The 15005-nt window shown below is 49.4% G+C and overlaps 1 protein-coding gene across 2 annotated transcripts in view; it reads left to right on the forward strand.

Annotated features, from left to right (window-relative positions):
• The first annotated feature begins 354 nt into the window (after positions 1-354).
• ttc27 (tetratricopeptide repeat domain 27) overlaps positions 355-15005 on the forward strand; it is a 135090-nt gene continuing 120439 nt past the window's right edge. For both annotated transcript variants that reach the window (XM_078404657.1, XM_078404658.1), the window contains exons 1-3: positions 355-605; positions 7588-7762; positions 9423-9552. In XM_078404657.1, coding sequence (XP_078260783.1) covers positions 440-605; positions 7588-7762; positions 9423-9552 — 471 coding nt within the window. In that variant the 5' untranslated portion in view covers positions 355-439. The remainder of the gene's footprint in view (positions 606-7587; positions 7763-9422; positions 9553-15005) is intronic.

The following is a 15005-nucleotide window of genomic DNA, read 5'->3' on the forward strand; positions in this document are numbered from 1 at the left end:
CCCCTCTCTCTCCCCTCTCTCTCTCCCCTCTCTCTCCCCTCTCTCTCCCCTCTCTCTCCCCTCTCTCTCCCCTCTCTCTCCCCTCTCTCTCCCCCCTCTCTCCCCCCTCTCTCCCCCCCCTCCCCTCCTCTCTCTCCCCCCCCTCCCCTCTCTCTCTCCCCTCTCTCTCTCCCCTCTCTCCCCCCCCTCTCTCCCCCCCTCTCTCCCCCCCCCCCCATCTCTCCCCTCTCTCCCCCCCCTCTCTCCCCCCCTCTCTCCCCCCCCCCCCATCTCTCCCCCCCTCTCTCCCCCCCTCTCTCCCCCCCCTCCCCCCCCTCTCTCCCCCCCCTCCCCTGTCGGAGGTCACTCTGTGCACCGCCCCCAGTCTCTCTCTCTCTCTCTCTCTGTCTGTCTGTCTGTCTCTCCCCTCCCCCCCCCAGTGGCGGTTGGTGTTTGTGCGATGGCGGCCGCGTTGCCGGGACCACATGGAGACGCGGGGGGCCGGGGAGCGGAGCCGGAGCCGGAGCCGGAGCAGCGGCGCCTGGAGCTGGAGCTGGAGCTGGTGCGGGGAGTGCGGGCTGGGACGGGGCCGGGGCCGGGCCGGGGACAGGAGCAGCGCGGAGCAGGTACGGGTACGGGTACGGGTACGGGTACGGGTACTGGTACAGGTACGGGTACGGGTACGGGTACTGGTACAGGTACGGGTACGGGTACGGGTACGGGTACGGGTACGGGTACGGGTACAGGCCGGGCCGGGCCGGCACTGGCACTGGGACCAGCACTGGGCACTGGGACCACTGGCACTAGCACTGGCACTGGGAACAGAACTGGGCACTGGGAACACTGGCACCGGCACTGGGACCAGCACTGGCCACTGGGAACACTGGCACCGGCACTGGGACCAGCACTGGGCACTGGGAACACTGGCACCGGCACTGGGACCAGCACTGGGCACTGGGAACACTGGCACCGGCACTGGGACCAGCACTGGGCACTGGGACCACTGGCACTGGGAACAGAACTGGGCACTGGGGCCAGCACTGGCACTAGCGCCGGGAACAGAACTGGGCACTAGGGTACAGCTGGGTACAGCGGGGCCGCCGGGCTAGCACTGGCACTGGGACCACTGGCACAAGCACTGGGACCACTGGGACCAGCACTGGCAGTGCTGGGACAGAACTGGGCACTGGGAACAGAACAGGGACTGCGAACAGAACAGGGACTGGGAACAGAACAGGCACTGGGAACAGCACTGGGCACAGAACAGGGACTGGGAACAGCACTGGGCACTGGGAACAGAACAGGCACTGGGACCACTGGCACTGGGAACAGAACTGGCACTGGGACCACTGGCACTGGGAACAGAACTGGCGCTGCGACCACTGGCATTGTCCCTGGGGCCAGCAAGCACTGGCACTGAGACCAGCATTGACACTACTGCCACTGGGCCGCCGGCCCGAGGTTCAGCTCCGTCTGCACCTCCACCAGCTGCTAAACAGCACCAGTGCGGGCAACCCTGGGCAACACGCAACCCTGAACCAATGCAACATATCTCCCCACATCTCAAACATCTCTACTCTCCGGGGAAGCCACAAAAATACCCCCCCTCACCCTCACCCCCTCACCCGTTTATAGGAGCCCACCAGTTGTAGTGTTGAGTCAGCAAGGACTCTGCTGGGACCACTCACATAAATACTTTGGCTGCAGGAACAGGGCAGAGACTGGGTATTTATTTCTGTAAGAAGATAACTGCAGATGCTGGTACAAATCGAAGGTATTTATTCACAAAATGCTGGAGTAACGCAGCAGGTCAGGCAGCATCTCAGGAGAGAAGGAATGGGCGACATTTCGGGTTGAGACCCTTCTTCAGGGTATTTATTTCTTGTTTAGTGATTCTCCACCTAACACATCAAAACCATCTAGAAGGTGCAAGTGAGGAGTGTGCTGGGATAGGCCCCATTTCACTGGCTACAACAACTTTCAACAAACTTGCCCACCATCAAGAGCATCAATCAATTGGCTTTCTATCCACCATGTTGAACATGACTGTCCTACATTGTGTACATTGCAATCATTCACCCAGGCCACTGCAATACCACGTCACAAACCCCCATAAGGATGGCGCAGCGGTAGAGTTGCTGCCTCACAGTGTTAGAGACCTGGGTTTGATCCCCACTATGGGTGCTGTCTGTAAGGAGTTTGTGCGTTCTCCCCGTGACCTGCGTGGGTTTTTCCAGGTTCCCTCCCACACTCCAAAGACGTACAGGTTTGTAGGCTAATTGGCTTGGTATAATTGTAAATTGTCCCTAGAGTGTGGAGGATAGTGCCCATTTGCGGGAATCGCTGGTCGGCGCGGACAGGGTGGGCCGAAGGGCCTGTTTCCACGCTGTATCTCTAAACTAAACTACACAACTGAGGAGGGCCACGGCTACATGCACATCTTCAGCTGCACTTTCAAGATGCCTCCTTGACTTGGAAGTTTAGTTTAGAAATATGGTGTGGAAACAGGCCTTTCGGCCCATCGAGTCTGCGATCTGCATCAATCATCCATTCACACCAGTTCTGTGTTATCACATATTCTCATTCACTCCCTGCACCGGCAATTTTACAGAGGGCCAATTAACCTGCAAACCCGCACGCCTTTGGGATGTGGGAGGAAATTGGGACACCTGGAGGAAACCCACGTGGTCACAGGGAGAACTTGCAAACTCCAAACAGATAGCTCCCGGTCTGAATTAACCCAGGTCTCTTGCGCTGGGCACCCGTGCCACCCAAAGTCAATAATAGAAACATAGAAAATAGGTGCAGGAGGAGGCCATTTGACAATAGACAATAGACAATAGGTGCAGGAGTAGGCCATTCAGCCCTTCGAGCCAGCACCGCCATTCAATGCGATCATGGCTGATCACTCTCAATCAGTAACCCGTTCCTGCCTTCTCCCCATACCCCCTCACTCCGCTATCCTTAAGAGCTCTATCCAGCTCTCTCTTGAAAGCATCCAACGAACTGGCCTCCACTGCCTTCTGAGGCAGAGAATTCCACACCTTCACCACTCTCTGACTGAAAAAGTTCTTCCTCATCTCCGTTCTAAATGGCCTACCCCTTATTCTTAAACTGTGGCCCCTTGTTCTGGACTCCCCCAACATTGGGAACATGTTTCCTGCCTTTAATGTGTCCAATCCCCTAATTATCTTATATGTTTCAATAAGATCCCCCCTCATCCTTCTAAATTCCAGTGTATACAAGCCCAATCGCTCCAGCCTTTCAACATACGACAGTCCCGCCATTCCGGGAATTAACCTAGTGAACCTACGCTGCACGCCCTCCATAGCAAGAATATCACCGCCATTCATTGTGATCATGGCTGATCATCCACAATCAGTAACCCGTGCCTGCCTTCTTATCCCTTGATTCCACTAGCCCCTAGAGCTCTATCTAACTCTCTTTTAAATTCATCCGGTGAATTGGCCTCCACTGCCTTCTGTGGCAGAGAATTCCATAAATTTACAACTCTGGGTGAAAAAGTTCTTTCTCATCTCAGTTTTAAATGGTCTCCCCTTTATTCTTAGACTGGCCCCTGGTTCTGGACTCCCCCAATATTGGGAACATTTTTCCTGCATCTGGCTTGTCCAGTCCTTTCATAATTTTATATGTCTCTATAAGATCCCCTCTCATCCTAAAGTCTAGTGAATACAAGCCCAGTCTTTCCAATCTTTCCTCATATGACAGTCCCTCCATCCCGGGGATTAACCTCGTGAACCTACGCTGCACTGCCTCAATAATAAGGACGTCCTTCCTCAAATTAGGAGACCAAAACTGCACACAATACTCCAGATGTGGTCGCACCAGGGCCCTGTACAACTGCAGAAGAACCTCTTTACTCCTACACTGAAATCATGTTTCATGTCCTACTGTGGCTGACTAGGGCTGTCCTTGACAGACAGCCTCCCTCCGCTCCCACAGGCGGAGATGCCTCTGGCCGTTGGAGTGGGGAGTGCATGGCTGTTGCTGTCGACCATCTTGTGGTGTTGGCCCTTGGCCTTCAGGGTCTTGAACCACCTGCTGTGGTGCTTCATACCCACCTAGAGGTCCTTCCCCCACCTCCCCCCGTACTCAGCAGCAACTTCCCTATTGTCAAGCACCAATGTGTAAAATGTCTCTTGTAATCGTATCGTAGCGAAGCTTTGGTCTTCATCTTGGCCTCCATGCATTGGTGACCTCCCCGTACAGTACATGTTTGGGGATGCGTCCATGTGTCTGAGCGAGGAAGGGTCTCGATCCGAAACGTCACCCATTCCTTCTCTTCAGAGATGCTGAGTTACTCCAGCATTTTGTGTCTATCTCCGGTGTAAACCGACATTTAGTTTAGTTTAGTTTAGAGAAACAGTGCAGAAACAGGCCCTTCGGCCCACCGGGTCCGCGCCGACCAGCGATCCCCGCACATTAACACTATCCCTACACACCCTAGAGACAATTTTTACATTTACCAAACCAATTAACCTTCAAACCTGTTCGTCTTTGAAGTGTGGGAGGAAACCGAAGATCTTGGAGAAAACCCACGCAGGTCACGGGGAGAACGTACAAACTCTGTACAGACAGCACCCGTAGTGGGGATGGAACCCGGAGTCTCCGGCGCTGCATTCGCTGTAAGGCAGCAATTCTACCACTGCACCACCGTGACCGCCCATCACTGCTGAACAGTGCTCAAGACACATGCTTTGTCGACAGTTACCTTTGGGGCTGGCCTGTCTATTTGGACGCATGTACTTAACATGGCAGTAGCTTCACCATGCTCCTAGTGATAACTTTGAGTGTGGACAACACTAGGCATATCCTTTCTTCCAGTGATGGGTAGATAGAGTTGATGCCAGTAACCAGAGTGACACTGTGACATCTAGTGGAGGTGCTTGCCCTGAAAAATGTGTTTGTGATGCAGAGTTTATTTTGTGTACATAATTTGGGGCGGCACAGTGGTGCAGCGGCAGTGTTGCTGCCTTGCCACACTGGGTTCCATCCTGACTGCAGGTGCTGTCTTTACGGAGTTTGTATGTTCTCCCTGTGACCACGTGGGTTTTCTCCGTGTGCTCTGGTTTCCCCCCACACTCCAAAGATGACTTGGCTTCAGTAAAATTAAATTGTCGCTAGTATGTAGGATAGTGCTGTTGTACGGGGATTGCTGGTCAGCACAGACTCGGTGGGCCGAAGGGCTTGTTTCCGCGGTGTATCTCTAAAGACTACAGACACACCTTCTGCTAATGTCCAGCGCCTCACCGCTTCGCGCCGTACCTTATCGGTGCCGTCTTAAAAAGCACAGCTCCAATTCACGCTCCCGGCAACGATCACGATAGAACCTGTCTTGAATATCCCACCTAATTCAGATACCAGGTTTACCCTTAGGCTACCCCACACTCGATGAAGCGCGCTAGGCTCTCGTTAAAGGCAGCTGCGACCAATTTAGGCCTCTAACCAAGGACTGCGCCTACACCCGATGAAGCTCTCGTTAAAGGTATCTGCAGTCTGCCCAACTACTACCAGTTTAGGCCTCTGACCAAGGACTGCGCCCACACCCAACCCCACCAAGGCCTCTAACCATGGCCAGATTTTACCACTAAAGTGCTCTGTTCTAATGATCTTGTTTAGACTCTTTCCCAAGCTCACGAAAGATCGTTCCGCCTCGACTCACGGGGTGCCGAAACCACACCGTGGGCCCAAGTTCTGCACCCGCAATCGAACCAGCTCAACACTATCGACCGCAAACTTGTGTTTGGGAGTCTGTAGAGATCCCGGACGAGCCCCGAATGATAATTGCTCGTTTCTGAGCTTCCCCCCAGCCTATATTCAGTAAAAACACTGAGTCAAGCACTTGCAAAGTTTATTCTAGCGAAATTATAAGCACGTCACAGATCATACACTGTACCTACTATCCCCACCGCGGGTTTGATCCCTGCTTCTGTCTAGTCAAGCCCTCTAGGCCTCGCGTAGACAGAGACACTCCAGCAGTTCTCCTGAGGATCGACCGCGAACCTTGTGATCACCGTCTTTTATACGCCCCGCGAATCTGATCACCGAACCACATAGGGGGTTGTCTTACACTTACCCAATAACAGATATCTCCCTAACCCAATAATACAACAGCTCAATACATTGTATTGCATGGAAAGCTCTGGAAGGAAGCTAACAAGGACAAACATTGAAACATGTGCCCTGGAAACCCACAACTTCCCCAAGGCTCAACAATTCCACCAATCATCAATTAACAGGATGACCGTCTTGAAACATTATATATATTGTTTCACAATACATTTGCAGCTACCTAATAGGAATGATGCATTTAGGGTCAGTTTGCAAAATCATAATATAAGTTATCAATTTAAGGGAAACATGGAGAACACCTGGACCATTTACCATTCTGCATATCAGCCTGAGCCTAGACTAGCTGACGCCAATCAAAGCCTGTAAAGTTCTGCTGACAAGGGCTAAGCAAACTGAAAAATGCAGGGAATCTCCATTTTATGATGTCTTTAATTTAGCCAATATTAACATTATCTCGCATTGCTGTACACATCTGTCTTGGCAGCTGGTATCTTGCATTGCTGTACACATCTGTCTTGGTAGCTGGTATCTTGCATTGCTGTACACATCTGTTTTGGTAGCTGGAGTCTCAAATTGAATCCAATGCCCTGGTCTGCTCCTGATAGGTTCGGGTTTGGTGTGGATTTGGTCATCTATGTCGAGCTGACCATTTCACATTTTGTAAAACCAGGTCAAACTGTGGGCTTTACGTCTGTCTTGGAGCGGGTTCCACCCCAATGAATTTAGAAGTTTGGTAACACTCGCTTCTCTCTAATAGGTATTTGTAGTAACTCGAGCTGCCTGTCTTTGGACACGTTCCATGGAAGAAATGTTTCTATTTGTGTATGGGTCCCATGCTGCAAATGCGTGGTCCAAATGTGCGGTCCCCGCACATTAACACTACTCTAGACACGCTAGGGACAATTTGCACTTATTTATTAATACAATTAATACAATTAACATACAAACCTGTACATCTTTGGAATGTGGGAGGAAACTGATTGTGGATAATCAGCCATGATCACATATCTCAGTGGTCGGTGGGAAGATCAAATCGATGGGCCAAATGGCCTCCTCCTGCACCTATTTTCTATGTTTCTATGAAACAGGAGCCCCAGCAGAAAAGCCACGCAGGTCACAGGGAGAAGGCACAAACTCCCTACAGACAGCACCCGTACTCGGGATGGAACCTGGGTCTCCGGTGCTATAAAGCAGCAGCTCTACCGCTGCACCACCGTGCCACCCCAAATGAGATTAAACTCAGCTATATACTTCCTCAGTTCTTAATGGGCCTTGCCGCCCGCCTGGGCTCATCTGACCAGGAAACCAGTAAATAACAAGCATGTGCCATTGTGGGACAGGGCAAGAGAGGATGTGGAAGGTAGTGACATCCATCTACGTACAAAATGCATCCAGATCACGGAGCTCTCTGCCTGGGCAGCCTGGGCATTCACAATGAGGAGCCTGGGCAGCCTGGGCAGCCTGAGCATTCACAATGAGCAGCCTGGGCATTCACAGCTGTTGTTCCACTTGCAGATTGCAACGTCTTGCTGCACCAATTCTTCGGGGGAAACTTTGAAGGAATGCTGTTGAATCCTAAGATTCAGGAAATTTTCTCGGCTCAAATGATTGATGAAGAAATTATTGATAATTATTTGGAAAATCAGATCCTGGCATATCTTGGTGGTCGGTGGGAAGATCAACTTGAGAGGTGAGTCTAACATCACATTTTCAATGGTTTTCATATCAATTTGACCAAAATCATTGTTTTATCATCATAATGTAATGAAGCATAGAAGATCCCCTTTTGGTACATAGAAACATCGAAAATAGGTGCAGGAGGAGGCCATTTGGCCCTTCGAGCCAGCACCGCCATTCATTGTGATCATGGCTGATCATCCACAATCAGTAACCCGTGCCTGCCTTCTCCCCATATCCCTTGATTCCACTAGCTCCTGGAGCTCTATCTAACCCTCTTTTAAATTCATCCGGTGAATTGGCCTCCACTGCCCTCTGTGGCAGAGAATTCCACAAATTCACAACTCTCTGTTTTGTTTTAAAATGTATTTATTTTTTATCCTATTTTTTATTTTAATTTTTTAATTTTTTTAATTTAATATATCTCTTGCAGAAATTTGGTGCAGATATCTAATTAGTCCCTCAATTGTTCTTCAGCCGTAAATTCTTCCCCCTCCTGACATTTCTTACTCAAACTATCTAATTAAAAGCGTTTGGAATGCCATTCCCCTGATCTAACAGAGGAACCTTTTCCTTAAGCAATCGCTCGTGAACAAGATCTTTGCATTTGTAAGGGGCTGATGAAACCAACATAAATTACTTTGCAACAGGTCATTTGGTCAGGAGTGATAGGAGAAGAATTAGGCCATTTGGCCCATCGTCTGCCCCGGCATTCAATCGTGGCTAATCTATCTCTCCCTCTCGACCCCATTCTCCTGCCTTCTCCCCATAACTGCTGATCAAGAATCTATCTATCTCTGCCTTAAAAATATCCATTTACTTGGCCTCCACAGCCTTCTGTGGCAATGAATTCTGCAGACTCACCATCCTCTGACTAAAGAAATTCTTCCTCATCTTCCTAAAGGAACATCCTTTAATTCTGATGCTATCACCTCTGGTCCTAGACTCTCCCACTAGTGGAAACATCCTTTCCACATCCACTCTATCCAAGCCTTTCACGATTCGGAACGATTCAATGAGGTGCTCCCTCATTCTTCTAAACTCCAGCGAGTACAGGCCCAGCGTCTTCAAATGCTCATCCATAGAATCTATCTGCCAGGAGGTGTTTGCTCGGGTGGGTGGGTGGTTTGAGGGTTATGCGCTCACACTGCTCTGGGCTATTGTACGCTTCTGTCTGAAGAAGGGTCTCGACCCGAAACGTCACCCATTCCTTCTCTCCAGAGATGCTGCCTGTTCCGCTGAGTTACTCCAGCATTTCGTGTCTACGTACGTTAATTGATTTTAAGATTAGGATTAAGATTATGCCATCCCATTATGTAATTTGTGCTATATCTGATTTTTGCTATCTTTGATTTTTGAGTTTAAAAGAGAGTTAGATAGAGCTCTAGGGGCTAGTGGAATCAAGGGATATGGGGAGAAGGCAGGCACGGGTTACTGATTGTGGATGATCAGCCATGATCACAATGAATGGCGGTGCTGGCTCGAAGGGTCAAATGGCCTCCTCCTGCGCCTATTTTCTATGTTTTTCTATATTTCTAAAACGCTGGGAACTAATTAAAAGTGGCACTTCCATAATTCAAGATTGACTATTTAAAACATTCAAGCATCTCAAAAGGAAAGATCCAAAAGTAGTGATGACACAGACTTAACCCACTGTCCCACTCTCATTGCAGGCAACTGGTGGTGTTGCTCCTGGGCATTGGAAGCCTACAGCTGTTTGTGCAGAGTAACTGGACTGGGCCTCCAGTTCCATTGCAAGTAGAGGATATTTTACCTGCGTTATCGACTGGCAACGTTAATACGGTAAGGGGGCATGTACGCAAATCATCTGAAGACGGGTCTCGACCCCAAACGTCACCCATTCCTTCTCTCCAGAGACGCTGCCTGTCCCGCTGAGTTACTCCAGTAGTTTAGAGTTTAGAGATACTGCGCGGAAACAGGCCCTTCGGCCCACCGGGTCCGTGCCGACCAACGATCCCCGCACAATAACACTACCCTACACACACTAGGGACAATTAAAAAATATATTTACCAAGCAAATTAACCGACAAACCTGCACGTCTTTGGAGTGTGGGAGGAAACCGATCTCGGAGAAAACCCACGCAGGTCACGGGGAGAACATACAAACTCCATACAGACCCGTAGTCGGGATGGAACCCGGGTCTCCGGCGCTGCATTCGCTGGAAGGCAGCAATTCTACCGCTGCGCCACCGTGACCACCCTTTATGTCTAACTGGCCATTAGTTGCATTTACCATTTACCATTAGATTTGATATCGGTAACACTCATGATTACATAGGTCTTTTTAATCACTGTAAAAACCAGGCATTGTGGACTGTAAAAAGCCATACCCATAGATCAGGAAGAAGGAAAAATTATTTTTACATAGTCAACGAGGCATAGGGGGCAGAAACGGGACCTTTGGCCCAACTTCCCCATACAGACCAACACGTCCCTCTACTCTAGTCCCACCATTCTGCATTTGGCCCTAGATCCCTCTAGACCCATCCCATCCATGTGTAAGAAGGAACTGCAGATGCTGGTTCAAACCAAGGATAGACACAGAAAGCTGGAGTAACTCAGCGGGACAGGCAGTATCTCTGGAGAGATGAAATGGGTGACTTTTCCGGTCGAGACCCTTCTTCAGACTGGTTAGGGATAAGGGAAATGAGAGATATAGACAGTGAAGGTATCACAAAATGCTGGAGTAACTCAGCATCTTGGAGAGAAGGAATGGGTGACGTTTCGGGTCGAGACCCTTCTTCAGACTGATGTCAGGGGACACACAAAGAAAGGATATAGGTGGAGACAGGAAGACAGTGGGAGAACTGGGAAGGGGGAGGGAAAGAGAGGGACAGAGGAACTATCTAACGTTAGAGAAGTCTGGGGCGGCACGGTAGCGCAGCGGTAGAGTTGCTGCTTTACAGCGAATGCAGCGCCGGAGACTCAGGTTCGATCCTGACTACGGGTGCTGCACTGTAAGGAGTTTGTACGTTCTCCCCGTGACCTGCGTGGGTTTTCTCCGAGATCTTCGGTTTCCTCCCACACTCCAAAGACGTACAGGTATGTAGGTTAATTGGCTGGGTAAATGTAAAAATTGTCCCTAGTGGGTGTAGGATAGTGTTAATGTGCGGGGATCGCTGGGCGGCACGGACTTGGTGGGCCGAAAAGGCCTGTTTCCGGCTGTATATATATGATATGATAAGTCAATGTTCATACCGCTGGGCTGCAAGCTGCCCAAGCAAAATATAAGGTGCTGTTCCTCTAATTTGCAGTGGGCCTCACTATGACACTGGAGGAGGCTCATGACAGAAAGGTCAGACTGGGAGTGGGAGGGGGAGTTGAAGTGCTCAGCCACCAGGAGATCAGGTTGGTTAAGGCGGACTGAGCGAAGGTGTTGAGCGAAACGATCGCTGAGCCTGTGTTTGGTCTCGCTGATGTAGAGAAGTTGACAGGAATATAGACGGTGATGTGGAGAGATAAAGAACAAGGAATGAATGATATGCAAAAAAGTAATGATGATAAAGGAAACAGGCCATTGTTAGCTGTTTGTAGGGTGAAAGTGAGAAGCTGGTGCAACCTGGGTGGGAGAGACATAGAGAGAGAGGGAATGCTGGGGCTGCCTGAAGTGAGAGAAATCAATATTCATACCACTGGGCTGTAAGCTGCCCAAGCGAAATATGAGATGCGGTTCCTCCAATTTGCGTTTAGCCTCACTCTGACAATGGAGGAGACCGAGGACAGAAAGGTCTGTAGGAATGGGAAGGAGAATTAAAGTGTCCAGCGACCGGGATATCAGGCAGGTCCAGGCGGTCTGAGCGAAGGTGTTCTGCGAAACGATCGTCCAGTCTACGTTTGGTCTCGCCGATGTATAAGAGTCCACATCTTGAACAACGGATACAGTAGATGAGGTTGGAGGAGGTGCAAGTGAACCTCTGCCTAACCCGAAAGGACTGTCGGGGTCCCTGGACAGAATTGAGGGAGGAGGTATAGGGACAGATGTTGCATCTTCTGCGGTTATATATATCTCTCGTTTCCCTTCTCCCTAACCAGTCTGAAGAAGGGTCTCGACCCGAAACGTCACCCATTTCTTCTCACCAGGGATGCTGCCTGTCCCGCTGAGTTACTCCAGCTTTTTGTGTCTATCTTCGGAAAAAAATGGGAAAAAAGATAGCTCCGGCAGATAGCATTAAGGATAATCCCTAGAGTTTTTATAAGTATTGGGAAATATCGAAACCCAAGGGAGAGTGGGACACCTCAGGAATCAAAGCGGTCACCTCTGTGTGGAGCCACAGGAGATGGGCAAGGTCTTCAATGAGTAATTCTCCTCTGTATTTACTGAGGAGAAAGAGAGGAACTTGGGGCAGTCAATGGAAGTGTCTTGAGAGCAGTTAGTGTTATATTTCAGAGAATAATTGATTTGAACTAATAATTGATTTGAATAATTTTGGATCAATTTGACCTCGCTAATTACATTTGGAAAACCTTTCTTACCAGTTGATCCAGAGTATGCCAGTTGTTATAAAAATAGAACAAGTAGAGGATACACAGCAGGTGAGGTGGCATCTGTGGGCAGACAGTATGAGTGGAACAACAAAAATCACAGCAAATCTGATGGCCAAATGGAGAAGGCACAATACTGCATCATTTGTTCTGATCATTTGGAGCAGACTATTAATCAATACTTGATATGTCCCAGACATTACAGCAAAGTATCTTGCTAATCCCAGCAACCTCATCTGTCTTAACAACTCAAATGTAAAATTATAATTGTTTCAGTCCACTTGAATTAACCATAAGGATGAAAGAAGAGCATAGAAACATTGAAACATAGAAAATAGGTGCCATTTGGAGGAGGATGCCATTTGGTCATTCGGCGGCACGGCGCAGCGGTAGAGTTGCTGCTTTACAGCGAATGCAGCGCCGGAGACTCAGGTTCGATCCTGATTACGGGTGCTGTACTGTAAGGAGTTTGTACGTTCTCCCCGTGACCTGCGTGGGTTTTCTCCGAGATCTTCGGTTTCCTCCCACACTCCAAAGACGTACAGGTATGTAGGTTGATTGACTGGGTAAAATGTAAAAATTGTCCCTAGTGTGTGTAGGATGGTGTTAATGTGCGGGGATCACTGGGCGGTGCGGACTTGGTGGGCCGAAAAGGCCTGTTTCCGCGCTGTATCTGAAATATGAAAATATGAAATAAATCAGTAACCCGTGCCTGCCTTCTTCCCATATCCCTTGATTCCGCTAGTCCCTAGAGCTCTATCTAACTCTTTTAAATTCATCCAGTGATTTGGCCTCCACTGCCTTCTGTGGCAGAGAATTCCACAAATTCACAACTCTCTGGGTGAAAAAGTTTCTTCTCACCTTAGTTTTAAATGGCCTCCCCTTTATTTTTAGACTGTGGCCCCTGGATCTGGACTCCCCCAACATTGGGAACATTTTTCCTGCACCTAGCTTGTCCAGTCCTTTTATAATTGTATATGTCTCTATAAGATCCCCTCTCATCCTTCTAAACTCCAGTGAATACAAGCCCAGTCTTTCCAATCTTTCCTCATATGACAGTCCCTCCATCCCGGAGATTAACCTCGTGAACTTGCGCAATGACTCTGGAAGTAATTTATAAACAATCGTTCCTCAGTGAAACCCAAACCTACATTTGCGTTTTGTAAAGAGAAGCGTCTAAAAACAAATACATAAAGTATATTGTCAAGTCAACTTTATTTGTCACATACATATACAAGATGTGCAGTGAAATGAAAGTGGCAACGCCTGCGGATTGTGCTAAAACTACAAAACAGAATAGAAAAAAAAATGTTAACACAAAAAATAAATTAATAAGGTAAATTAAATTAGTTCCTGGTGATATGAGAGTTAACAGTCCTGATGGCCTGTGGGAAGAAACTCCGTTTCATCCTCTCTGTTTTCACAGCGTGACATCGGAGGTGTTTGCCTGACCGTAGCAGCTGGAACAGTCCGTTGCTGGGATGGTAGGGGTCCCCCATAATGTTGCTGGCTCTGGATCTGCACCTCCTGATGTATAGGTCCTGCAGGGGGGTGAGTGTAGTTCCCATAGTGCGTGCAACCGAACGCACTACTCTCCGCAGAGCCTTCCTGTCCTGGGCAGAGCTGTTCCCAAACCAGACTGTAATGTTGCCGGACAAGATGCTTTCTACACCCCCAGAGTAGAAGCACTGAAGGATCCTCAGAGAGACTCTGAATTTCCTCAACTGTCTGAGGTGGTAAAGGCGCTGCCTTGCCTTGCTCACCAGTGCTGCAATGTGTGTTGTCCATGTCAGATCCTCTGTGATGTGGACTCCCAGGTATTTAAAGCTGCTCACCCTATCCACAGTAATCCCATTTATCTCCAGTGGCGTGTATGTCCTTGGATGTTGAGCCCTTCTAAAGTCTACTATCAGCTCCTTAGTTTTTGTGACATTCAAGAGGAGGCTGTTGTCCTGACACCAGAGTGCCAGATCAGCCACCTCCTCCCGGTAGGCCTTCTCCTCGTTATCGGAGATCAGGACACCACAGTCTCATCAGCAAACTTGATGATGGAGTTGGAGCTGAACCTGGCCACACAGTCATGTGTGTACAGGGAGTACAGTAGGGGGCGAAGGACACAACCCTGGGGGGATCCTGTGTTCAGGGTGAGGGGTTTAGATGTATGTCTCCCCATCTTCACCACTTGGGGCCTGGCCGTGAGAAAGTTCAGGACCCAGGCACATAGGGGAGTGTTAAGCCCCAGTTTCAGCAGCTTCTCAGCCAGTCTGGTGGGGACTATTGTGTTGAAAGCTGAACTAAAGTCAATGAACAGCATCCTCACATAGCCCCCCTTCTAGCTGTCCAGATGAGAGAGAGCGGTGTGCAGAACCTGGGAGACCGCATCATCCGTGGATCTGTTTGGACGGTATGCGAACTGCAGCAGGTCCATATTGCGAGGGAGAAGGCCACATCTGTGCAATCTCCCTCGCAATATGGACCCACTGCAGTTCGCACACCGTCCAAACAGATCCACGGATGATGCGGTCTCCCAGGTTCTGCACACCGCTCTCTCTCATCTGGACAGCCAGAAGGGGGACTATGTGAGGATGCTGTTCATTGACTTTAGTTCAGCTTGATCAGCCTCTCAAAACATTTCATGACCACCGAGGTGAGGGCCACCGGTCGGTAGTCATTTAAACAAGCTGGAGAGGCATTCTTTGGCACCGGTACAATGATGGATCTTTTGAAGCATGCAGGGACCACGGACTTGGCCA

This window comes from Rhinoraja longicauda, chromosome 9 (genome assembly GCF_053455715.1).
Source record: "Rhinoraja longicauda isolate Sanriku21f chromosome 9, sRhiLon1.1, whole genome shotgun sequence".
Classification (NCBI taxonomy): Eukaryota; Metazoa; Chordata; class Chondrichthyes; order Rajiformes; family Arhynchobatidae; genus Rhinoraja; species Rhinoraja longicauda.